This window comes from Alligator mississippiensis, chromosome 7 (genome assembly GCF_030867095.1).
Source record: "Alligator mississippiensis isolate rAllMis1 chromosome 7, rAllMis1, whole genome shotgun sequence".
Classification (NCBI taxonomy): domain Eukaryota; kingdom Metazoa; phylum Chordata; order Crocodylia; family Alligatoridae; genus Alligator; species Alligator mississippiensis.
Genome location: NC_081830.1, coordinates 9,345,550 through 9,372,113, shown reverse-complemented (window position 1 = coordinate 9,372,113; position 26,564 = coordinate 9,345,550). Strand labels below are relative to the sequence as shown.

The 26,564-nt window shown below is 43.0% G+C and overlaps 3 protein-coding genes across 3 annotated transcripts; 2 read left to right on the top strand and 1 right to left on the bottom strand.

Moving 5' to 3' along the window:
- The first annotated feature begins 5,222 nt into the window (after window positions 1-5,222).
- LOC102558259 (olfactory receptor 5V1-like) lies at window positions 5,223-6,149 on the top strand. The gene has a single exon (XM_006265668.2). The coding sequence runs from the start codon at window positions 5,223-5,225 to the stop codon at window positions 6,147-6,149; it is 927 nt and encodes a 308-aa protein (XP_006265730.2).
- A 6,652-nt stretch (window positions 6,150-12,801) lies between these two features.
- On the top strand, window positions 12,802-13,725 carry LOC106738450 (olfactory receptor 5V1-like). The gene has a single exon (XM_019486157.1). The coding sequence runs from the start codon at window positions 12,802-12,804 to the stop codon at window positions 13,723-13,725; it is 924 nt and encodes a 307-aa protein (XP_019341702.1).
- Window positions 13,726-25,277: 11,552 nt separating this feature from the next.
- LOC102571609 (olfactory receptor 6N1) lies at window positions 25,278-26,219 on the bottom strand. The gene has a single exon (XM_006277324.1). It carries the CDS (start codon window positions 26,217-26,219, stop codon window positions 25,278-25,280), a length of 942 nt encoding a protein of 313 aa, XP_006277386.1.
- Window positions 26,220-26,564: the final 345 nt, after the last annotated feature.

Here is a 26,564-nt window from a genome sequence, read left to right as displayed (position 1 = left end):
GTCCAATCTAAATCTGCTCTCTGCTAGCTTGTGGCCATTGTTTCTTGTAACCCCCGGGGGCACCTTGGTGAATAAATACTCACCAATTCCCTTCTGTGCCCCCGTGATGAACTTATAGGCAGCCACAAGGTCGCCTCTCAACCTTCTCTTGCGGAGGCTGAAAAGGTCCAGTTTCTCTAGTCTCTCCTCGTAGGGCTTGGTCTGCAGGCCCTTGACCATACGAGTTGCCCTTCTCTGGACCCTCTCCAGGTTATCCGCATCCTTCTTGAAGTGTGGCGCCCAGAATTGCACGCAGTACTCCAACTGCGGTCTGACCAGCGCCCAACAGAGGGGAAGTATCACCTCCTTGGACCTATTCGTCATGCATCTGCTGTTGCACGATAAAGTGCCATTGGCTTTTCTGATGGCTTCGTCACACTGCCGGCTCATGTTCATCTTGGAGTCCACTAGGACTCCAAGATCCCTTTCCACCTCTGTGCCACCCAGCAGGTCATTCCCTAGGCTGTAGGTGTGCTGGACATTTCTCCTCCCTAGGTGCAGCACTTTGCATTTCTCCTTGTTGATCTGCATCCTGTTGTTTTCTGCCCACTTGTCCAACCTATCCAGGTCTGGTCCAACCTATCCAGGTCTGTGTGCACTGAACTTCTGATCTGTTACAGGTTCAAACTAATTTCTGATCACTTAAATCTGTTTATGTGCAATTTCTGTCCCTAGCCATAGAGGGAAACCAAAGAAGCTTGGAAAGTTTGTACTAGGAACTCAAATACTGATAGGAGATACGTTTCTTGTCTATTAAAATAATAATGAAGGGGTCATAAAATCCAAGGGAGGGAGGAATGCTTTCATAGTGAAGGGCAGTGTAGCTATAAGAGGAAGTGGGCATATAAAGGAAAGCACTCTATTTAGGCTGGAAATCTGAAGCAAGTTTCTAATCAGGGGTTTGTGGTACTGGGATGACCTCTCACAAGGAGCAGTGAGAAGAAAAAGAAGCCTTTTTAAGATGGAGTGTTATCATTTTATTAAAGGGTTAATATGCTGTGATAGAAAACTCAGTCCTATGTGCTCCATACCTATTACCAATACTACTTTGCATTATATAAGAATCTGATCCTCTGATCCTCTTGTGTGTATAATTTTGTAACACTGACAATGTTATAAGGCATAGCTTGGGTTGATGAGGTCATTCCCACCACCCCCCTCCCACACCAGAGCATGAGTAACAAATGCTCTAGGGTAAAATATCTCAATGGATGTTAACATAGGTATAAGTATAAAGCATCATTAGTACAGAACATGCTGTGAATCTTGTCGCATTCATCACATCAGTTTCTCTTGCAAGTAAGTATATCTAATTTGTTTTTCTCTGAAAAAGTTTTCAAATGTCTATTAAAAACCAGAGAACCTTTAAAATGCAATTATGCAAAATGCAACTAAACAGCCCTATAAAAAAATTAAGTAAAATTGGACTGGGACTGACAATAACAGCGAACGAGTGTATATGATTGCCTGAAAATCTCTGAAAACTAATATTTTGATATTTTGAGGCAAAGCTTCTCAAAGAGGGGCATTTTAAGGCAAAAAGCTACTGAAAAAAATAGCTTATGGTATTCTAAAGAAAATTAATAAAAAAAGGAATGCAACAGTCTTTTTCTTTATGTGATTCTTTTCTCTGAAAAGCCATTTCATTCAGCAACCCCCACCCTCCCAGTTTTTATTAATACAGTTCAGTCATCTCTAATTTCATCATGCATACTGACAGATTTAGTATGTGTGGACATAATTATACAGGCTAGAGTTTAACTGGAATAAATCTGTTAGAGCTAAACTGAACTTGTATTAGATCCCTACTTACTGCAAAACCACATACAGTGCTTTATGTCAGCTAAGGATCAGGTCTCAGACACAAGTTTTGTTATATAAATTTTCCCACTTAAATTTATATTTTTCTTTGTTTTTTGAACATGGAGATCTTGTTTGAGTCTCTGTGTGTGCGACAAGGAAACTGTTATATTTAATTGGACAATTTTATAATTAGGATAGATGTTAGAAAAGCTTTCAAGCATGAAGTTCAGTAATCACTGGGTTCAACAAATGCAGGCATACAGTGAAGGAGAAGAACTAAACAATAAGTCTTATTGTGGAGCAGTTGGCAACCTCTGCAAACCCTTTGGTCCTCTCTAGCTGTTGTTCCATAACCAAGGGACTATCTTCCAATTCCCTCAGTCTCCTGTTAAGGAGCATTTCTAAATTATTACTTCTGTCACTACACAAAGTGCCCTTCTTCAGGTCTGCGATACAAGGCTGTTTGCAGATGTGGGGGAAACCCCCCTCCAAAACTGGCACTTTATTTTCAGCTCGGTGTACACCTGCGTTGACTGCAGTGCATGCCAACAAGAGGCATTGCATTAGTTTGACCCGGCTTGCCCAAAGTCTGTATTAATTGGGTACTTCAGCAGGGCTTTTTGGCGCTTTTATCTAATACCTAATTGAATTGGCTATTTGATGAAAATGCCAAAAAGCATCCTATCTATACAGACACTGGGGAGCTGGGTCAAACTAGAGCACTTCCACTTCTGGTAAAGGACTGTTTTGGTTTTTTTTGTTTTTTCACATCTGTCAATACCCTTAAAAATATTACCAAAAAAGATAGACCACTAAAATGGGTAAGGGAAAACAGATCTCTTCTTATAAAAGAAAACTAAAGGAGCTTGACTCAGTTTAGGAAAAGTGAGACTGAGAGGAGATATAAGCACCTTATGCAATTACATAAATAGGAAGAATGTGAAGGAAGGTGATGGGCACACAAGATTCTTTGGGTAAATCTGATTTTTTTTTTATTCAACCAACTAAATAGTTGTAAAATTTATTCTTTGCAAGCTTATGGGTACAAATACCCTTCTTCAGGCAGAATCTCCCTGTGCCTGAAGAAGGTTGTTTGTACCTGAAAGCTTGCAAAGAACAATTTTATCCAACTATTTAGTTGGTCTAATAAAAGATATCACAATTACCAAAAGAACCTTGTCCGCCTACGTCCCTAGGCCAAAACAACGACAACCAACACCCCTGAAAGGAAGGTGATGAGATTTTTAGACAAAAAAACAAGATCAGCACAAGATTAAATGGACTGGATAACAGAAGATATGCAAAGTGGCTGGGCAAGAAATCTACATACTATTAAGATCAAATTGGATAATTTTATTAAAGGAATGATATGATAGGACAAGAATTTCTGCCTCCTCAAGCAGAATATGAGACATGCAGTCATGTAATTGCTGTCACCAGGTCCAGCTATAAAGATAGCATGGTTGTATGGAGGGAATCTGGTAACCACATGGTTGCTAGTTGAAGCCAAGAAAGACATTTTCCCCCTTCATGAGTGCTACTGGCATCTGTGGGTTTTCGTATTTTTGTTTGCGTCTTGTTTTGCTTTGTTTTTTGGGTTTTTTTTCCCTTTCTTGAGAGATTGGGATTTTAGGCTGGGAGGTGAGGGAGGTTGATTGATGTATACTGTTTCTCCCACTGGTACTACAAGACACAAGGTTCCTTGTAAGAGGGTCTTATTTTCCCTCTTTGGGTCAGACCAATGATCAGATTCAGGTCTGATGAAGGAATGTGGATCTTAAATCAGATCAGCATGGACTGGAGGAAATGGAGGTTTGCCTTCCTGTGTAACATGAGGCAAAATGCCCTTTTCCTATCATCTGAGCATTAACTTACTTCCTTATTGCTGAAAGTAGTAGACCTTTGGCCATGCCCTTGTCTCCCTTGTCTTGATGCCTCAAGAAGCCACTTCCAATCTTATGTACCTATGTTAATACTCATTTCTTCCTCTTTCTCTCTGTATCTGTTTCCATTCACACTCATCTAACTGTTGACCAATTGATTGACTGAATTATCTATCTATTGCTGCCTGTGTGCCTGTCTGTCAACTATGTTTCAGTTTGTTTTCATTCTGTCTCAGAGAGGTTTCTGGTGGCCTGGTCCAAGGTCATTGTACCCTATACAAAATCTCCCATTCACTTCAAAAGATTTTGGATATGTATATGAGAACCATTCATTCTAGCTGAAGGTAAAACAGATTGAGATTGGAACAGCAGGGTTGACTGCCTTCTCTATTAAATTTCACAAGCTCAAGTATAGCAGTGAGTAGGTCACTTAACTTCCCTGTGCTTTATTTCCCCAAGGGGATATTGAGCTGTACTTCTTTTGTCTTTTGGATTCAGTCTGAGGAATGAAAAACACTGTGTAAAGGCTAAGTATTACTACAAGAACTCTGTTATCACAGTGTCTGAGTGTCTCCAACACTCCCCTAAAAAATCCTATGTTGTAGTAGTAGGTTTCAAGAAAAATATTCAAATAAATCTTTTTTTAACATATAACCTACACCTTTTCTTCCAGAACCAGCTGGGGAAGACTTGGGTGCACACTATATGCAAGGAAAAGGGCTCCATGGGCCTGAAAATGTGTATGGGGAAGGGACACAGTGGTGGCAGTGTTAAATGCCACAGTTCTGGGACCCATGGCAATTAATGCTGCCACTGTTCCCTCCTCTCCCTCACCCCATGTCAAATTTCTGGACTTGTGGGGAGCTCTCCTCCCCAGCCACACATTAAACTGGGATGTTGTATGGGGTTGGTCTATGACTGGACTTGGTGCACTGGATACAACTCAGCAAATTACCCCAGACTCAACACGTGGACCCTGAGCCAGTGCACAATCTGCGACTCAGTGTGTGGCCTCCTATTCAGTGCACACACTCAGACCCATCATGCTGTCCCAGAGCTGGTGTGCTGAATCAAGCCCCAGCACACAGACCGAGGTTCAGCATGCTGGATTGAGTCCTGCCACATGGCCCTGGTGCAGCCATCCTGGATTGGGCCCCGCTGCACAGCATGTCAGATTGGGCAAAACCCAGTGGGTAGCCCCTAGCCCTAGTGAGCTGCACCCATCCCTAATGTGTGGCCCCAGCCTCAGTGCATGGCCCCCAGCCTGAGGGACCCCAGAACTCTGGTACTTACCCAACCTCCAAAGTAATATATATATATTTCCTTCTTGGGCCTTTTGAAAAATATGTTATGTGATATAGTTAGGGATGTGTTATATGCAAGAAAATTTGGTTCATATTTAATTTTATATGCTTATTGGTACTACTTAAATTGGTTTAACGATTTTATTTATTACCCACCTCTTCACATGGCAGCAATACCCATTCAAGTTAACACATGGATATAAGAAATCAAACCACCTTGGTGGAGTTCATAGTCTTGGGATTTGCTAGCCTTCAGCAAATCCAGCTGTTGATTTTCACTGGACTTTTGCTTATTTACCTCTTCACACTCCTGGGGAACATCTTCATTATGATTGTTTCTTTTCTGGACCAAAATCTTCATACCCCCATGTATTTTTTCCTTGGCAACCTCTCCTTCCTGGATATCTGCTATACTACCACCACCATCCCTCAGATGTTGGTTCACCTCCTCTCAAAAAGGACCAACATTTCTTACATGGGCTGCGTGGTGCAGCTGTACTTCTTCTTCTCCTTTGTGGGCACAGAATGCCTCCTGCTGGCAGCAATGGCCTTCGATCGCTACGTTGCAATTTGCAACCCGCTACGTTACACGGTAGTCATAAGGAAAAGCATTTGCTTGCTGCTAGCAGCTGCTTCTTGGTTAAGTGGTTTCCTGAACTCTGCAGTACACACCACCTTTACCTTCCAGCTACCCTTCTGTGGGAACAACCGCTTGGACTACTTCTACTGCGATATCCCACCACTGCTTGAGCTGTCGTGTGGGGACACCTCTCTGAACAAAATCCTGCTACTCTCCATTGGTCTCTTCATTGCCTGGACACCCTTTTTCTGCATCCTTCTGTCATACACCTATATTCTCTCAACCATCCTGAAAATCCCTTCCTCGCAAGGGAAGAGGAAAGCATTCTCCACCTGTTCATCCCATCTCACTGTGGTCATCCTCTACTATGGAAGCTCTATCTTCACTTACCTGAGACCCAGTTCAAGCTACACACCAGGCAGTGCCAAGCAGATCTCAGTGTTGTATAGTACCCTGACACCAATGTTAAACCCCATCATTTATACCCTGCGGAACAAAGATGTGAAGGAAGCCTTGAGAAAACTCATATGTCAGCTGTGAATTAATGTTTTCTCTCTGTTACTCCTTTATTTCTTGGACTGTTGTTATTCCTCTCCCTTGTCATCATCTACTTAACAATTATCAGAGTAGTTTTTCCCAGTCTGTTTTTCTTCCTGTACTGATGATGCTGTTTCTTCTTCCCCTTGAACAAATCAAAGATGTTGACAATCAGATTGTGCTGTCTCTGTTTCTTTTCTTCATGATTGCAATCTCCATCTTTTTCTGCATCATTCTCTACCATCTTTTGCTCGTCTTCTTCCTTAAAATAATTATTTTCATTGCCTAATTCTTCTTTCTTTATCATCTCTGCTTTTTCTGTTGCTGCTAGTTTTTCTCCATTTTACCCTTCTCTTTTAGTCTTCTCCCTCCTCCTCCTTCCTCTTCACCAAACAATTATAAATATATTATAGTGTGAAAACATTAACAATAGCAAACTAAAATTTAGATTTTTCCTGGTGTTACATTTTGAGGGATGGTGAGAATAAAGTTATCTATCAAGGTCTGTGTGTGTGCATCTACATATATATGTATGTATCATTGGGTATGCTACTTTTTAGAGCAAGGATCCTCACCAAAATGCAACTAAACAGCTCTACAAAAAAATTAAGTAAAATTGGACTGGGAACTGACAATAACATCAAACGAGTTTATATGATTGCCTGAAAATCTCTGAAAACTGTAATATTTTGATATTTTGAGGCAAAGCTTCTAAAAGAGGGACATTTTAAGGCAAAAAGCTACTGAAAAAAACAGCTTATGGTATTTGAGGTGCTCTGAGATACTTTAAAGGATGCTGTGGAGTGGTGTGCAAACATGATTTGCAAGATAAACCCAGAGATTTGAAATAGAAATCTATACCTGTAGTCTTTCTGAGTTCTTTGCAACAGAAAAACTGTTCCATTATTTTTCTGTACTAAAAAAGTAGGAAAAAAAGAGCTGGCAGTTTTCAAGGAGTTCCTTGAGTCTATCCCAGGGTGCCTTGAGTCTGAAAAAGGATGAAAATCACTTTACTGGGCTATTAGTGGAAGAGGCATGAGGACTTTCCTGTTTGCTCAGCATCAAGTACTCACTAGATGTGGATTTTTTGTGACTTAAGTTTAAAAGTGTACAATTTTATGCATATTATTCAGAAATTCTTTTCCTTTCTGGGTCCTAGTACAAGACTCTGAGCATGAAAACTAACTACACAAGTGGAAACAGCATCCAAATTGTATGAAAGTTTCATTAAGGCCTGGAAAGTGAGGAAGAATTTGGTACTTCATCTGTCCCTCAATAGTTTAACATGCACATATCTCTCTACTATACCTTTCCTTATGGGTAGGAGTTCAGAAGTGCTATTTTCCTCATTTTGAAACTGCAAGAGTTGAGCCATAGAGGTCCTAATATTTAAAGGGCTGTAGGCACATAAAGATGGATATAAATACCCACCAGGTTCTGAAAAGTGCCCTAGTTGCTAAAGTGCTACTAATTTATCTTTGAAGATCTCAGCCTCATTTTTCATATCATTTTTTTACTTTTGTTCTGTTGTTCCTACTTGTCATATTAAAATGAACTATTCTACAGTATCTGCCCTATATGAAAGACTCATACTAATAACATTTTCTTGTTGAATAATTAATGTCAATGCAAACATAATGATTTCCCTCCTCTCCTATCCCATGAAATGGTAAGCTTCTAGGATTTCAGAAACCATCACATACAGATCAAGTATGCCTGTAGATTTCAAAGTATATCAGACTCTTCCGTCTGCATTTTTTTGCAAAGAATGCCTCAAAAAATCAGTGAGGTAAATAACTAATGTGTCTATTCCCTGTTTTTTAATCTGATTGATAACATAATTTCAAAAAGGATTTTTCCCCATTTGTTTATTTCTTATGACTCTCTTGGGTAAGCCATCCTTTTATCCACCTTTCAAATTAGTCAAACCAAGACACACAGAGAGAAGAGAAGATCTTCTATTGCTACCATAAATCTGTTGGAATATTTTTGTGGAAGTTGTTGGTGGTGATGTAATCTAGAAGACAACATATTTTAGGGTGGGATTTTTAAAAATAGTCAGTGGGAATGGGAACAAAAGTATCATGGAAAATCATTAAAATGATTGTCTCAATTAAAGATTTTTTTTTGCAAAAATCTGGCTGATCTAATAAAAGATATCCCCTCTACCACAAGTTCTGATTCCTTTTGCCTCTAAACCAATACAGCTACAACCTGAAAACCTGACACATGGAAAATATCGGATTTGTGGTCCTAACTCACGCACTTCTGAAAATGCCATTATTGATCCCCAGGTCTACTTCCATCTTTATGTAAAAGTTGATCCCCAGGCCTACTTCTATCCATTTCTAAAAGTTTTTATGCATTGACTGGAATTTTCTGGAGTTAAGAACCAAGAAGGTCAGTGTAACTGTTCATTAAATCTAGTGCCATACCCTTAATATACATCTGCCAGATGCCACAACTGATGGTGAAGTAAAAGAAGAGAGAGTTACAGAAGATACGCTTTTGCTGGAATATAGGTTATGGATTTGTGAGCTCCAACTCTATGCCCCCCGCATCTGAGGACATCCCACCCACCTGCTTGTGCTAACCCTTTCTTTCTTTACCTGCCACACCTTGATATTAGGCCTGTGCAAGGCTTCAGACCGTGTGTCGGATCTGGAGAAGATTCAGATGCTTTGGACAGCAAAGCATCATTTCCATATTGAAGTGCTGGCTTTTTTAGGCTTCAGCCAAATCAAAGTGGAAAACCGATCCAGAGCTCCGGATTGGACCACTGGCATCTGAAGCACCCGGTTCTGAAGCCAAATCGAATAGATGCCTATTCGCACAGGCCTACTTGATATTATCTATCTGCTAATTAGGGAGGCTTCCCCCAGAATCTGTAATTGGGCTTAGTGAGTCCTAGCTTGGATCATCTAATACACACATCACATCTGAAACTGGGAAACCACTCCTTAGGTGTCCTTTCATGTCTATGATCCAGAATGCTCGCAAGCCCCCAGGTATCATCTGAGCTGCCTCACTGCTGCCTTTTCAGCCTGGATGCGTAAGAGCAGGAGTGGATAGATGGGGCAGGTTCAGGGTGAGGCAGTAGGAGGGTTCACCTCAGATACATCGAAGAAGTTGTGTAGACATAACTTAAAAGAGTTTAAAGGCCCTTGAGTATCTCTAACTATCAGGGAAATCTGGTACTGGAACAGCCTTCAAAAGAAGTAGTGGGATCCTAGTTTTAAATTGAACTTTATTATTTTTATTAGTGGTATAATATGCTGTGGTGGCCTGTGATAGTGAGGACTTGAACTCACTAATTTAGTCCTATGTGTTCTACACCTATGACTTGTGCTGACTTGCACCACGGGATGTTCTGACTCTTACACAAAACCATTATTTATTCATAATTTTATAATACTGACCATGTGCAGGAAACTGTTTGGACTGATTATGTCATCCTTCCCACTGCCTCACAAGAGCGGGATTTAGAAAAGATGCTCTAGGGAAAAATATCCCAATGGATGTAAGCATAGATAAATATAGGCATAAAGCAGTGATAATACACCATTGTGAATTTTGCTGAATTCATTACATCAGTTTCTCTCACTGGTAAGTAAAGTTGATTACTTTTTTTCTGTAAAAATGTTTTCCTTCTCCTATTGAAAACCCAAATCCCCCAGAACTGAATTTTCAACCAAAAGCTACTCTTCTCTCTTCAAACACTTTCTCCGATTAATTGACAATAATTTTACTGATCTATTTAGTAAAGTTTAGTATTTCTGGAAATAATTGCCCAGGGTAGTTTTTAACTGAAATCAATCGTTTATAGCTCAACTGAATTTGATGCATCACATACCTTGGTAGTAAGCATGCACCTACAGTGATTTACATCGGGTAAGGATCTGGCCTTGGGTATGAGTTTTTTAGTATAATGTCACCTATTTAATCCTGGGCTGCTGCTGCTGCTTGTTGTTCTTTAAAGCTATTTAATTCAATTCTATTTTAATGTATTAAGGATTCTGGCTAAAAGCCATGCTCTTGAAAACAACATAACAGACATACAGCCGTAATATAAATTTAAACATAAATAACACAAATGCAAATATGATAATAAAATAGGGCCAGCCATTATAATAACATTATTTCTACTCCTAGAATTAACATAATCAAGTACAAATATAGTGATAAATCAGATCATGAATCTATAAACATGTTTGCATAGGTCCACAATTGAAAGAGTAAAAAACAAATATAGTGATAAAGGTTATCAGTCACATCAACACTAAAGGATGTTTAGCTCTGATCACTTCAGCCTCGTAAGCAAAAATTGCAAGACAGTTTACTAGCTATGAAGCTGTTTGCTGGAGGAGCCATATTAATTTCTCTCTATTTATAGAGAAGTATGTCAAATTCTGCAAGAAAGGTGATAATTATTTTCTCATAGTTTCATCGCTGGTAGGGTTGGAAGGGACCTGAGCAGATCATCAAGTCTGACCCCCTGCCATGGCAGGAAAGAGCACTGGGGTCAAATGACCCTGGCAAGGTGTTCATCTAACCTCCTCTTAAAGACCCCCAGGGTAGGAGCCAGCACCACTTCTCTTGGAAGTTGGTTTCAGATCCTAGCCGCCCTGACAGTGAAGTAGCGCCTCCTGATGTCTAGCCTGAATCTACCCTCTGCCAGCTTGTGACCGTTATTTCTTGTCACTCCTGGGAGTGCTCGGGGCAACAGGGACTCTCCCAGTGCCTGCTGGTCCTCTCTGACTAGTTTGTAACAGGCCACTAGTTCCCCCCTTCAACCTTCTCTTGTGGAGACTGAACAGGTTCAGGTCCCGTAGCCTCTCCTTGTAGGGTCTGCCCTGCTGCCCCCTGATCATGTGAGTGGTCCTTCTCTGGACCTGCTCCCAGTTTTCTACATCCCTCTTGAAGTGCAGCACCCAGAACTGGCTTTCCATCTTCAAGACATGGAAAAAAGAGTTTCTGTACAAACTGGTCAGCCTCACCTCAGTCTCTGGAAAGATTGTGGAGCACATCCTGAACGAATCCATTTCTAAGCACTTGGAGGAGGAGAAGGTGATTAGTCAGCATGGGTTCACCAAGGTCATGTTTGACCAACCTGATTGCTTTCTATGACAAGATGACTGATTCTGTGGATGTGGGAAGAGCAGTGGATATGATACATCTTGACTTTAGCAGGGCTTTTGATATGGTCTCCCACAACATTCCTGCAGGCAAGCTAAGGAAGTACGGGTTAGATGAATGGACTGTAAGGTGAACAGAAAACTTGCTGGGTTGTGGGGCTCAGAGGGTAGTAATTAAAAACTTATGTCTAGTTGGTAACCAGGATCAAGTGGAGTGGTCTAGGGGTTGGTCCTGGGGCTGGTTTTATTCAATATCTTCATCAATGACCTGGAAGATAGGATGGAGTGCACCCTTAGCAAGTTTGCAGACGACACCAAGCTGGGGGCAATAGTGGATACACTGAAGGGTAGGGATAGGCTTCAGAGAGACCTTGACAAATTGGAGGATTGGCCCAAAAAGCTTTGCCAGGGCTGAGATAGTTGGGGTTGGTTTGATCAGGGGGTTGGACTAAATTATGTCCTGACGTCCCTTTCCACCCTAATTTTCTACTGTTCTAATTCTAAATGTGTCAGAGCTAATCATTCCTTAACTTAAAAAAAAAATCCCCATATATATGTGTGTGTGTGTGTGTGTATATGTACATGTATGTATATATGTGTATGTATATGTATGTGTGTGTACATATACATATATATATATATACCTATCTATCTAGACAGACAGAGAGAGAGAGAGGCATTTCATTTTAATCATGGAAAATGTGGATTTGGAGTTACTTTTTTATATCCAAAAATTGTTTAGGTTTTTTTAATCAGAAAAACCCAAGATCCCTGCTCATCACCTCTCACCTATTCATAAGGTTCTCTCACTTTTATCCTGCTTCTAAAGTTGTTCTGTCTGTGAAGTTTTCTTTCCTATCACCATTTTCTTCGACTGTATTTCCCTTAACCTATTTGAATGATGCTTAGCATATGACAATTTAGACTGAGAAAGCATTATAAGGTGTCCTAAAGATCTACATCTACATCCTACTCAGTATGTTCCAGTTTCTTTCTTTCTGTCTCAATGCAGTGCTAGTGACCTGAATGAAGAACCTGAATGAAGACCTTATGAAAGACTTGCATTCACTTCAAACAGTTTTGGGAAAGTAAAGAGCCATGACTCCTGGCTGAAGGGACAGTTGATTGTAATCAGGAGATGAGATGCTCAAAGACTTGCTCACAGACCCATGCTGTGGCAACAAGCCAATCACTTCAGTTCTCTCTGTCTGGTTTCCCCATGAGAATACTGAGCTCTACTACTTTTATACTTTAGCTTGAGTCTGCGATCGCAATCATTGTGTAAGGTCTAGGTATTATTGTATATCACCTTCATCATCACACTATCTGAGTGTTTAAGATATGCCCCCCTCCCACTAGAAATCCTCTACGTTATGGTTTAATATACTTCAAGCTGACCATTCTAATACATATTTATCCAATCCAAAATTAGTATCAAGGGTTTATTTGCCCTCAAATCATTTGATACATATTTTATGAAATTCATCTTCCCATGGCAGAAATATAATGAAAGTTAACACATGGATATAAGAAACCAAACCACCTTGGTGGAGTTCATCATCCTGGGGATCAGCCTTCCACAAGTGCAACTCTTGCTTTTCAGTGCCTTTTTGTTTGCTTACCTCTTCACACTCCTGGGGAACATCTTCATTATCACTATTACCTTGCTGGAAGAAAAACTTCATACCCCCATGTATTTTTTCCTTGGCAACCTTGCTTTCCTGGATATCTGCTATACCACCACCACCATCCCTCAAATGTTGGTTCACCTCCTCTCAAAAAGGACCAACATTTCTTACATGGGCTGTGTGATGCAGCTCTACTTTTTCTTCTCCTTTGTGGGCACAGAATGCCTCCTGCTGGCAGCAATGGCTTTCGATCGCTATGTTGCAATTTGCAACCCGCTACGTTACACCGTAGTTGTCAGCAAAAGCATTTGCTTCCAGCTGGCAGCTGCTTCCTGGTTAAGTGGTTTCCTGAACTCTGCAGTACACACCACCTTTGCCTTCCAGCTACCCTTCTGTGGGAACAACCGCTTGGACTACTTCTACTGCGATATCCCACCACTGCTTGAGCTGTCATGTGGGGACACCTCTCTCAACAAAATCCTGCTCCTCACCATTGGTCTCTTCATTGCCTGGACACCCTTTTTCTGCATCCTTCTGTCATACACATATATCCTCTCAACTGTACTGAAAATCCCTTCCTCCCAAGGGAAGAGGAGAGCATTCTCCACCTGTTCCTCCCATCTCACTGTAGTCATCCTCTACTATGTAAGTTGTATTTTCACCTACCTAAGACCCAGTTCAAGCTACACACCCAGTACTGCCAGGGTAGTCTCAGCATTATATAGTATCTTGACACCAATGTTAAACCCCATCATTTATACTCTGCGGAACAAAGATGTAAAGACAGCTTTGAGAAATGTGCTGGAGAGCATGTGAACAAATGTCATACATTTCTTTTCCTTCCTCTGGTGCTGCTATTCTTCTTCTCCCTTGCCATCAAAGAGGATCACCATTTATTGTTGAGATCCAGCTGTAAATACCTTCCCTCCCCACCCCCACAATCTAATTTCCAAAGACTATATAGAGGGGCGATGCAAGTAGCCCTGGCCACTGCAAAATCATTCTCCCTGGCAATATCTCAGAACCTCTGGAAAACCCGGAGCTTTTATCCATTATCATAGTATATTTCCCCTTTCTGGCTGTCATCTTCTATTAATGAATATTCTACTTCCTATTCTTCATCCTTATTATTGTCATCATCATCATTTAGTTTTTCATTAGTTTGTTGTCTATTATTATTATTTCTCTCCATTTCAATTAACAATCTCTACCTGTTGCTACTGTGCTTTCCACCACCTTATCTTAGTTAGCTTCTTCCTTAACCATATCTTTTTTACTGCCATGTACTTCTCCTTTCTTTATCATCCCTGCTTTTTTTCTGATCCTGCTATATTTTTCTCCATTTTATCTCCTGTTCTTCTTAATCTTCCTCCTCCTGTCTCTCCTCAACCCTACGTTTATAACTATATTATACTGTGGAACCACAAAGAACAGCTAATTGAAATTAATAGATTCATAGATACTAGGGTCAGAAGGGACCTCTTTGGATCAAGTCCGACTCCCTGCCCTTGGCAGGTAAAAGTGCTGTGGGGCTGGATTTTTTTTTTTTTTTGAGGGGGTAACACAATGTATTTGGTATGTATTTATGTATAGGTATGCATGTATTAAGTATCACTGTTTTCTACAAGAGTATGTTAAATTATAGAAATGTTGAGCTGCTTTGAACAGAAGGTAAGAACACTAATGGAGAAATTGTCAAAGTTAGATTAGGGTGCTATGAATCTACTTTAAGTGTTCTCTATTTGGTGTGCATCTATTTCTTATCATTTCTTTTTGATCCATAAATTTCCTTTCCAGTGATACTACTTCCCTGCACATAATAGGATAAAAAGGTAATAGTTCTACCTAACATTGTCCTCTGTTGCAGTCATGAAAATGGGCCCTTTGTGCCTCACAGCTTGTCTACTATGTCTCCAGACTACACAGGTGGTTCAATAAAAACATGATTAAGCATATCCTGCTCTTCGTTTGCCTTTTTTGTTTGAATATTTATTTTTATCAAAGGTTGGGAGTAATTTTCCCCAGGCATTGCTTTCTGTGGAGTCCCACGTAAATAGTTAACTGCACCAGTCAGAAAACTTGGCTGTGATTTTCATAAGGACTTACAAGTTGGAATTTGAAAACATGGTCCTGCAAGACTAAAACTGGTCAAAAATATTTCCACTCCTTTGCCCCTTGCCTCCTCACTCAGTAATACAGATGAGGAAGTGATTCTTCTGCTCTGCTTGGCATTAGTGAGACCACATTAATGAGACCTCAGCTGGAGTATTGTGTCCAGCTTTGGGTTGGGTTGGGTTGGTCTAATAAAAAATATCAAATTCACCCAAGGAACCTTGTCTGCTAGCTCCGGGTGATGCACTTTAACACGGAGATGGTAAAGCTTGAGGGAGTCCAGAGAAGAGCCACCCATATGATCAAAGACTTGCACAGCAAGCTATATGAGGAAAGGCTGAGGGACCTGGGACTCTTCAGCCTAAAAAAGAGGAAGCTGAGAGGGGGCTTGGTAGCAGCTTATGGCTACATCGGGGGGTACATGAAGGGCTTGGTGAACAACCGTTCACCAGGGCACCCGTGGGGAAAACCAGGAGTAATGGCCACAAACTCCTGAAAGACCATGCAGGCTCAATATTAGGAAAAACTTCACAGTCAGGGTGTCCAGATTGTGGAATAAGCTCCCTCCAGAGGTGAGGCAATCACCTACCCTAGAAATCTTCAAGAGGAGTCTGGACGGTTACCTCCCTGGGGTCACCTGACCCCAGTTGTCTTTCCTGCTTGGTGCACAGAGCTGGACCCGATAATCTTCCGGGGTCCTTTCCAGCCTTACAATCAATGAATTTAAGAATCTATGAGAAATAGCAACACTGTATTTTCCAGAAATTATAGCTGTGCAGTCCACTTAATAGTGGTCTTGTTCTAGAATGACCCCATGTTTTTCAAGTACATCATCCCCATGAGCCAGAAATCAATGGTTCTCAGCAACATGGTGACCAAAATCTGTGAAGGGTATCTATGTCAAAGCTTATCACTTACAGCATGTACATTTACAGTATGAAGTATGCTATGTTACAGGAATGTAAATGCCAGGAAAGCCCTACAATTTCAAAATGCCCTACCCTTTATTAATGTTCCTAAAAACAGTGATTAAAAATACCAAAAGGCTAGAAAGGGGTCCAGGCCATGCTAACTCCAGGACTCAGCATTTAGAGGGAAGATGATGATCCACTTTCAAATCTTCTCTATGTTGATAGGTCCTTGAAACTTCAGGTGGCATTGTATTCCATCCCTAATCATCTAAGTGCGTCCAGTTTTGGTAGTTTACAGAGCATTTTTGATTAACAAAGTACCAAAAATGTCAAAAGAGCTACTAATGCACAGGCTGGAATTGTTTTACTGGCCACATAGCTCTTTTCACAGGGAGGAACATTTGCAACTACATGCACAAACTGGGCATGCACGGTTTCCAGTGAGTGACATACACAACCCTTGTGAATGCTTAGTTGCTTTAAATGCTAGATGCCCCAAAATGCAGTCAACCAAAACAAAGGATTGCCTCAGTTAGCCTCAGAAATGGAAAAGGGTGCATTCCCTCACCTCCTCACATAGCTCAGTGGTTCAAAGGTCAGGGGCCCAATCCTGACCGTATCCCCCTTTTCAAAGACCTAGATCTCTTGTTGCCTCTGTGTATATAACATATCTGGTAAAAAGTTCATGAACACTCAGGACCTGACCAAGTTCAGATATGAACTTCAAAGGGTCACAGATTCTGTAGTCAATTTGGTCTGTGGAGCAAATCCAGCACAGACTGGCCCTATGCCAATGCCACTCATATGCTCTGCTGGGTGTGATGAGTTTGACACCCTTGGACTAAAAACCAGAGCATGATATTGAACCTTTCCACTGGGGCTTCCAAAAGGTAAAGTCTACTTCTGCTCTCAAGTGAGTTCCCTGGCCTGTGGGCTATAAGACTTGTTTTTCTCTCTCTCTGGCATAATGTATATATTACGTATATGAATATATATAATAAGTATATCAATCCTTGGTTAGGAAGGCCAAGGCAGAGACGGAACTAGGGCTAGCGACCAGAATTAAGGATAACAAAAAGTCCTTTTCCAAATACATAGGGAGTAAGAAGAAGGTAATGTGGGGGCCCAACAAGACAGGCTTGGTAATCTGGTGATTGCAGGAAAGGAAAAAGCTGATCTCTTCAACGAGTTTTTTGCCTCCATATTTCTAAGCACGGACCAGGACAACTCCCCCACTAGGATTACAGACAGGCTCAGGGGACACGACAACATGCCTAGGGTCAGGAGTTAGTAACTCTTGGAGGGGCTGGACATGTATAAATCAGCAGGTCCAGATGCTCTTCATCCGTGGGTCCTGAGGGAATTGGTGGAGGTCATAGAAGGGCCCCTGGCATGGCTGTATGAGTGCTCATGGTGCTCTGGCCAGGTCCCAGAGGACTGGAAAAGGGCCAATATTGTCCCCATTTGCAAGAAGGAGAGAAAGGAGGACCCAGGTAACCATAGGCCAGTTAGTCTCACCTCGGTCCTTGGGAAGACCTTTGAGAAAATTATCAAAAAATACATCTGCAGGGGCCCAGCATGGGAGGTAATGCTCAGGGGCAGCCAACATGGGTTTATACTGCCTGACTAACCTTGTTTCCTTTTATGACCAGGTCACAAAGTCCTTGGATGCGGGTGTTGAGGTGGATGTCATCTACCTGAACTTCAAGAAGGTGTTTGACACTGTTTCTCACCTCATTCTCATAAAATAAAAACTAGGTGACTGTGGCATTGATGCCTATGCAGTCAGATGGGTGGCAAATTGGCTCGATGGCTGCACCCAGAGAGTGGTGGTGGATGGGTTGTTTTCGACCTGGAGGGATGTGGGTAGTGGAGTTCCCCAGGGCTTGGTCCTCAGGCCTGTGCTATTCAATATCTTTATCAGCAACGTGGGGGTGGGCATGGAAAGCACACTATTCAAATTCGCTGATGACGCAAAGATGTGGGGAGAAGTGGGAACACTGGAGGGGAAGGACAGAATCCAGCTAGATCTAGACAGGTTACAGAGGTGGTGTTACCAAATTTGCCCATTACTTTGGGGTGTGCTCATTTATTAGGGATAGTTTCTAGGGTCTTGGTGATTCTATATGATTCTTGTGTTACTATATGGAGCTGTATTTCTCTCTTCTGCAAGCCCTCACCCCCAGTGGAGCTATCTTGCAGGACTCAATCTCAATGGGACTGGGTTCCTCCAGTCACCAAATCAGTCATACACACAAACACACACAAATTAACGTGACACGCCTGATCTGGCCGGGCTGATCAGCATGGACAGGCTGACACCCTCATATGCCAAGAATCAGTTCATAAGAGCAACAATAAAATGCAGTCAAACACAAGCACACAGGTAAACAGAATCCCTCTGAATCCGGCTGGGTGTCCAGCTGACACCCTCATGGGCCAGCATTCAGTTCATAAGGGCACGTCTGAGTCAAACTGGGTCAATCAGCCTGTACAAGCTGATCCCCTTATGTGTTTCAAACTCAGCACATCCCAATCTTTGGCCTCTTGATGAGCAGACCCCACAATAATTTAGGCTTCACAGGGATCTTTAGCATAGGTAAAAGAAGCGTTGCTGCAGAGCACAGAAGGAAAAAGAAGCAGAGAAGGAAAAATATACCCAATTACTACCAGTTTGCCTATAAAAGTTATTTATTGCTAAGCATATGAAATATATAATAGTACTAGTAGTAATAGACATGCAAAAGAAAAACAAACACAAACAATGACAATACTACCCTGGTTTCACTAAGTATTTGGGGAAACTTAGCTCAAGATTAACTGATACAGGTCAGGTTCAGAAGTTTATGCCTAGAAAGAAGAGAGAACGCTGGGAATCTCACCGAGTCCACGGTACCCAGGCTGCAAAGCTGACAGGCACAGTCCGCAGCACAATCCTCGAAGAGAGAGACGATCTGCTCCTCCAGCATCCCAAGAACAACAGGGGATGGCGTCAGCACAGGAGCCCTCTTCTTCCTCTTTCCTTCTCCTTCCTCCTGCTTCTTCTTCTTCCTTCTTTTTTCTCCTTTTTTTAAGCACACACACTTACAGATTTTTATACCCTCAGTTCAGCTGCTTTGAAGCACCCTCAGTAGTGTAAATCATTGTCTTTTCTATTGACAAGGGGTTATCTGGTTTGGACCATCTCAGGAAACTGATTGATAATCAGGAAACACTTAAGATTAGGGAGTAACCCAAATACTTGGGAGCCAGCTTGAGATTCCTATGGATGGCAGATATCCTGATGGGATATCTCGTGGTTTCTTCAGGAACAATAGATAGCTTGCAGTATCAGGATTTTGGATTTTTACTTGTTGTGCACAAGCCTGAGCTTAGCATGACTTTTCCAGATTTTACTATAGTCTTTTAACAGACTTAAAGCAATTATTGGGGTGCTCATAACCTTTTGTGGAGAGGACTCCCACCAGTCGTCTCGGGAAAGATACGACAACACCTGGGATTAGGGCTCCAGCAGGCTGGATGCTGTGATGAACCCTTAACCATTGTTCAAATGTTGCCCGTACCCCCTCGGACTCGGTCTCTTGCCTCAGCATTCCCTAACCCGGCAACCGAGTTTTAGTCAATCAAGTTTAAATAGGCCTCCCATACTGGGACCGGGGAACGTGCGGCCCGAGATGCCTATTAAACTTAGAGCTGTGTGTGTGTGTCTGGGGGGAGAAAAGTCCTTAGCAAATCCAGATTAGAACTGGTCTAATAAATGCTGAGCTGGGTGTGTGTGAACGTGGGTTGATTAACATTTGAAGCACAGATTCCCCATCATGCAGCGCTCTCCTGCTTCTCTGGTCCCAGAATTCACTGCAGTCTCTGCTTCAGGCTTTCTGTTTTCCCTCTCTCATGTAAATGAATGGTCATCTGGTTCCATCTCAGATGCAGATGAGACCGAGGGCAGTTGTTCACTCTTATCACCCTTATCTGGAGAGTTTTAGGTGCGTCTCTCACTGCATCTTAATCAGTTTCGTTTATGTAGAGGAGGGGAGGGGGGGGGGGGAGTCCTTTGTGAGTCAGACAGACTGCATCCTGTGCCAGGGTTGCCCAAGAATACGGAGCTGAGGCGTAACAGTGGGCAGATGAGAATAGAATGGAACTCAATGCAGATGAGTGCAGGGTGCTGCACCTAGGGAGAAGGAACCTGCAACACACCTACAGGCTGGGGAACACCCTTCTTGTCAATGCAGTGGCTGAAAGGGATCTTGGAGTCATTGCTGACTCCAGCATGGACATAAGCCGTCAATGAGAGGTAGCGATCAGTAAGGCTAACTATATCTTGTCATTCATCTACAGATGCATCACAAGCAGGTCCAGGGAGGTGATCTTTTCCCCCTATACAGTGCTGGTCAGGCTGCAGTTGGAGTACTGCATCCAGTTCTGGGTGCCGTGCTTCAAGAAGGATGTGGCTAGCACTGAGAGGGTCCAGAGGAGGGCCACTCACATGGTCAGGGGAAAGCAGGCCAGGCCCTATGAAGATAGAATAAAGGGCCTGAATCTATTCAGCCTCCACAAGAGGAAACTGAGAGGGGATCTGGTGGCCATCTACAAACTCACCAGGAGGGAGCAGCGGAAAATAGGTGAGGCTATGTTCCCCTGGGCACCACCTGGGATAACAAGGAATAACGGCCACAAATTGATTGAAAGCAGGTTTAGGCTTGATATCAGGAGGCATTACTTTACAGTTAGGGCTGCCAGGCTCTGGAATGGGCTCCCAAGGGAGGTGGTGCTCTCCTCTACCTTGGGGGTCTTCAAGAGGAGGTTGGATAGATATCTGGATGGGGTATTATAATCCCAGAACTCATTCCTGCCCAGGGCAGGGGGTTGGACTTGAAGATCCCTTCTGACCCTAGAAACCATGAAAATATGAATGTATATTTAAGTATATTATATACACCTGAACAGATTCAAAAGGTGATGGGAATGTTCTGGCAGGGGAGAGACCTGGCTTCCAGACTCTTCTGTAAAGCCCCAACTATTTCCTCCCAGCAAAGGCTTTGTCTAGCTGGGTATTAAAATCCGCCAAGGATGGAGATTCCACAACCTCTCTGAGTAACCTGTTCCAGTGTTTTATCCCCTTCCTCAATGAGAGCGTTTCTTAATATCTAACCTAAATTTTCCTCGTTCCGACTTGAAACCATTGCTTCTTGTTCTGTCATCTGCCACAGCAAAAAATAAAGCTGAGAAAAGCCCCAGGACTCACCACTCCTGCAGCAGCCTCAGGGCTTTGGAGGCTCATGCAGAGCCCCTACGTGGTGCAGGGCAATGAGGGGCAGCAAGGATCACACCTGCTGGCAGGAGCGATGAGTGTGTGTGTGTGTGTGTGGGGGGGGGGGGGGGTTCTTAAAGGGCCGGAGCTGGCCCATGTGGGGCACCCATGCAGGGGGCTGGGGGAGGGAGGGGAAGTCAGGGGGCTCATGCAGAGCCCTCCATGCAGCATGGGGCAGTGGGGGACAGCAGGGATCACCCCTTGCCCAGCAGCACCTGGTGAGCCGAGGCTTTTTTTTCCCCCAAGTGTTGGGAACTGGGGCAGCCATTGACAGGCTGGGAGAGGGGCAGGGGATGGGCCTGGCCTGGCTGATTCAGAGATTCAGAGATTCGGCAGCAGCTGAATCTCCAAATCAGATTCAGCTGAATCGAATCAGGACAGTGATTCGAATCACTGTCCCCCAAATCGGCTGAATCCAAATCTGAAGTGAATACTAGCCTCTTTGCATAGGCCTACAGTCTAGCTATATCCTCATTGGACCCCCTTCAGGTAGTTGAAGGCTGCTATTAAACCCCTCCTCAGTCTTCTGTTATCTAAACTAAATAAGCACAGTTCCCTCAGCCTGTCCTCATAGAGAAAAACTAGATTAAAAAAACTAGAGAAAGGAACAATGACAATGCCCAGGTAGGAAGGGAACAAAGAAAAGTAGGAAAAGGAAAAGGGCTGGGAACAGACATTTTGACTGGGATGAGGCACCTAAAGGCTGGAAACTGTGACTGAAATAAAACAGCAAGGGTTGAATTATAAGACAAAACTGGTAAAATTGTGGTCTGGAGGGTAAATTAGGGAACAGAGTTTAAACAATTTATCACATTACCTCCAAAATCCAGAATGAAACCTATGATCCTGAGTGTCACTCTTCACTTTCTGTCCACCAGGATCTGTGCAGGATTTGTGAGTGTCACATGCCCTTCTGGAAGCTGATCCTCATTTTATGGGACTCCAACATGAGAACTCTGGTTAGACCACTCATCCAGAAAGAATAACACCTTAGTTCAATTTCCCCTCCTGCCTAAAGAGACCTGAACTGGCCTACATGTCATCCTTCATGAGTCAGTGCCTTTATTAGGAAGGTACAGGCTATTCTGGAATGTAATTGTTCATAATCTGTTCAATGACAGCTTTCTCACTTAATAACTTACTTGACTATTTTCCATTGTGGGGTCTAGAAATCAAATCTCCATCCACACAAATAAGTATGGTGGTCTTTAGACTAAAGACATGAGTCTCTAAGCTAATTTTCTCTTTCTCGGGCCAATAAATTGCTAATTACTCCATGCACAATGGAATAGTTTCAGCAAGAATCAAATAGAAAAACCTATAGGCTAGCAGTTAGGATACTTTCATGGACAGGAGGAGGTGTGAATTTAGGCCCTAAAAATGGAGGAGGTAACAAGGCTGGATCTTCTATATCCTGGGTGATTGATATGTACTTTAAGCTGTTGGACTGGGGGCAGAGGGCTTTCCCTTCCTCTTCATCTACTAGTTTATATGATATTAAACAGTCCCAAAGCATGTTTATCTGATTTGCCCTGGTTGTCAAGATACACAGGGGAAGGCCTAACATGTAAGAGCTCAGGAATGAGCTACACACCTAGATATACTATCAAGGTATAGATAATTTTGTGAATCCTTATGATTAAGTAGGTTGAGCACCACCCGTTTTAAGGCAGGATTATTCCTGTCTAAAATATCTGATTCAAATGTTTGTCTCTTCTACTCTTAAACACTGCCAAGGATAGAGATCCCACAACCTATATGGGTAGCCTGTTCCAGTGTTTAACCAGCCTCATAGAAAGAAAGTTCTTCCTCAATTACCCTTCCTACAATTTAAGGCCACTGCTCCTTGGCTTGTTGCCTGTAGCCACAGGGCATTTTTACATGTGCTCTGGGCTGGGGGGCTCTATTAGAGCAGCTCTGAGAGCTTTTCTAATTAAAGTGCCTGGAGTGTCTCATGTATCAGTGCCCTCATGCTTCAAAATAGCAGTGGTCGTCCTTTAGCTACAGCTCTGGAGCCTAGGATTGGTAGACCATTGAGGCAGATCACTGAGTAATCCTCTTGATACCTCTTCCCAATTAGATATTGAGCCATTGAGTGTCATTGGGGCTGGTCAACTGGTAACCTGTTAACATGTGGCCCATGGGCTCCTGTCTATATGCTAGGAGGTGGTAGACAGGATCTATGTCTTCTGCTCCCTGCTCCTGTGCAGGGTGGCACAGCAGAGGGAGCTAAGTTGCCCATGCTGCACCCGTAGTAGGGGAGTGTGATGGGCTGCATGCATTGCACACATGGAACAGGAGGGAGCCAGGATGCTTATGCTGTGTGCTGCAGATGGGCTACCTAAGCAATGTGTATGGCTGCTGGGATGGGGAGGGTTGTGCACATGGTTGTGGGGAGCCAGTCCCTGCCTGATGCATGTAGCCAGGAGGAGGAGCTGGGCTGCATGCAGTGAAAGGGAGTTGGGCTGTTCACATGGCTTGGGAGAGCTGAGCTGTATAAACAGAAGGGGTGATTTGAAGGGCAATCCCCAGACTGTGTAGCCCCTAGGTCTATCCTTTGTGTTGCATGTGGCTCCCAGCTGCCCAGAAATTGGACAGTCCTGGAATATGATGATTCAGCCTGTTACGTAGATACTTTGCACTACTTCCACAGACTGCATTTCCTGAGCTCACTAATAAGCATGTCATGGGAGACAGCATCCAAAACCATGCAAAGATAAAAATCATGGAAGGAAATCAGGTTTGTCAGGCATCACCTGCTCTTTATGAATCCATGTTGATAAATCAAAAATCCAGTACACTGACATTATGTTCAGTTGACTGCAAACATTTGCCAATAAAATGAATTTTATTTAGTAAATTATATTTCATACAAAAATATGAGTTCAATCCTCCTTGGCTGAGAAGCTGTAATAAATGATATGAGAATCTATAAGATTTTAAGCTATTTGACATGTCCCAGAATGGTACTCAGCATATAAAAATGTTATACACTGTTAAATGGGTTAGGTCAGTGGAGGCCAACCTTCTTCATAAGAGTGCCACAAATTAAGTCCCACGTCCTCCATGAGTACCACTCAGATCCCCTGCCCAATCTGCTTTTCTGCTTTGCTCTCTACCCTGTGCTCCCTACCCAATCCTCTCTTCTGCTTTCTGCTCCTTGCCATATTTGCATTGAGCTGCCTTCCCTCTCCCTAATCTGCTTTGTGCCATGCACAGAAGGTGCACATGCCACTTGTGGCACTCATGCCACAGGTTGGTTACCCTTATGCTAGGTAACTCAGTAAGAAATGACACCAGCATGGGAAGAATACTGATACAGTCAGGTACTTTAAGAATAAAATATGTGATTTCTGTATAGAAAGATGTAACATTTGTTCCATAACAAATGACAGCAAAATAAACTGTTAAAGCCACATGGTTCTGTAACAATACACATGTAAGAAAACCCTTGCTACTTTAACCTTTAGGGCAAAGGTGTCAACCCTTTGACCCATATGCTGGATCCAGCCCATGGCAGACTACCAGAAGTTGAGAAGTGTGGTTTGCACCAGAATTGGGATCCCTGGACCCTGATGGATATGGCCACGGGCAGCAGGATCCTAGATGTGTACTACCACCCAAACTCAGCTCCATGCCACCATCCAAATACAGCCTCATGCAGCTGTCCAGCCCTGGGCCCACATTGCCAACCGAAGGTGGCTCCATGCTGCTGCCTGGCCCTACCCCCATGCTGCTGCCCCAACATGGCTCTATTCTGCCTCACAAACATGGCCTCACCACAGCTGCAGCTGATCCCATGAATCTGGCCCAGGAGGAGCCCCTGTGATCCAGATCTAGCCTAAGGAATTACATTGATGCATGATCCTGGATCAGTGTAACTCCGTCCTGGTCCTGGACCAATGTAACAGCTGATACAAACTCTAGAAGAATAGCTTCCCCCCCACCTCCTTTTATAACTCAACAAACGCTTGCCCTTTCCCCTGTTTTTCCCTTGGGTCTGTGTCATCCTTCCTTCATCCCATTCAATGTCATTTTAATCTTCCCTGTTTTCCATACAGGGTTTTCCTTAATGCCTCCTTCACCTCCTTGTTCCTGAGACTGTAGATGATGGGATTTAGGAGTGGAGTGACCAAACAGTAGAACACAGCTATCACCTTATCCAGGTTGAAGGAGAACTTTCTGGTGGGCCGGCCATACATGAACAAAACCGTGCCATAGAAGATGGTGATCACAGTCAGATGTGAGGCACAGGTAGAGAAGGCCTTCTTTTGTCCTGCAGCTGAGGGGATTTGAAGGATTGTGGTGATGATGCTTCCATAAGAAGCCATGGTCAGTGCAAAGGAGGCCACAACCACTGAGGAGCAGATGAAGAAGCTGAGCATCTCATTGAGGTGGGTATCAACACAAGCCAGCCGCAGCACTGGTAGAATATCACAGAAGAAGTGGTCAACCACATTAGGGCCACAAAAGTTGAGCTTGGAGATGAGAATTACTGGTACCAATGGAAGAAGAAAGCTGATGATCCAGGACCAGGAAGTGAGATTGATACACACTATGCTGCTCATGATGGCAGTGTACCTTAAAGGGTGGCATATGGCTACGTAGCGATCATAAGCCATGGCTGCAAGGATGAAGCACTCAGTGGCACCCAGTGCAAGGAAGAAATAAAGCTGAGAGATGCAGCCATTGAAAGAAATCACTTTCCTGTCTGCCAGGAGATCAGTAAGCATCTTGGGTACAGTAACCGAGGTGTACCAGATCTCAAGAAAGGAAAAGTTGCCCAGGAAATAGTACATGGGTGTGTGGAGGCTGGGATCAATCCTGGTGATGAAGATAATGACTGTGTTTCCCACTAAGGTCACTGAATACATGAGTAAGACCAGCAAAAAAACTGGGAGCCACAGCTTCTGGAGGCTGGGGAAACCAGCAGTGATGAATTCTGTCACAATGCTTTGGTTTGACCATTCCATCTGTCTCCAGTTCATTCGAAAGAGAAAAAAAAAGACAAGAATTATTGTCACAAATGTTCTGAAATTGTTAGAGATGTCTCATCTCTGGGAAAAAGGTGGCATTTAGGAACTAGAGCAGGGGACCTGAGTAGTTTGACTGAAGTATTCCTGGGTTTTATTCCCAACCTAGTGGAAAGAAGCAGTGGCATGAGGTCTGAATATCAGGCCTCTTGAGTTCTATTCTCAGCTGTGAGAAAATGAGTGAGATGTAGTGTGTTAGAACGAAAATGAACAAGAAAAGACCAAACTCAATAGTGCTGAACTCTATGCCCAGCTCTAAAAAGGGAGTGGGATGCAGTAGGGTAC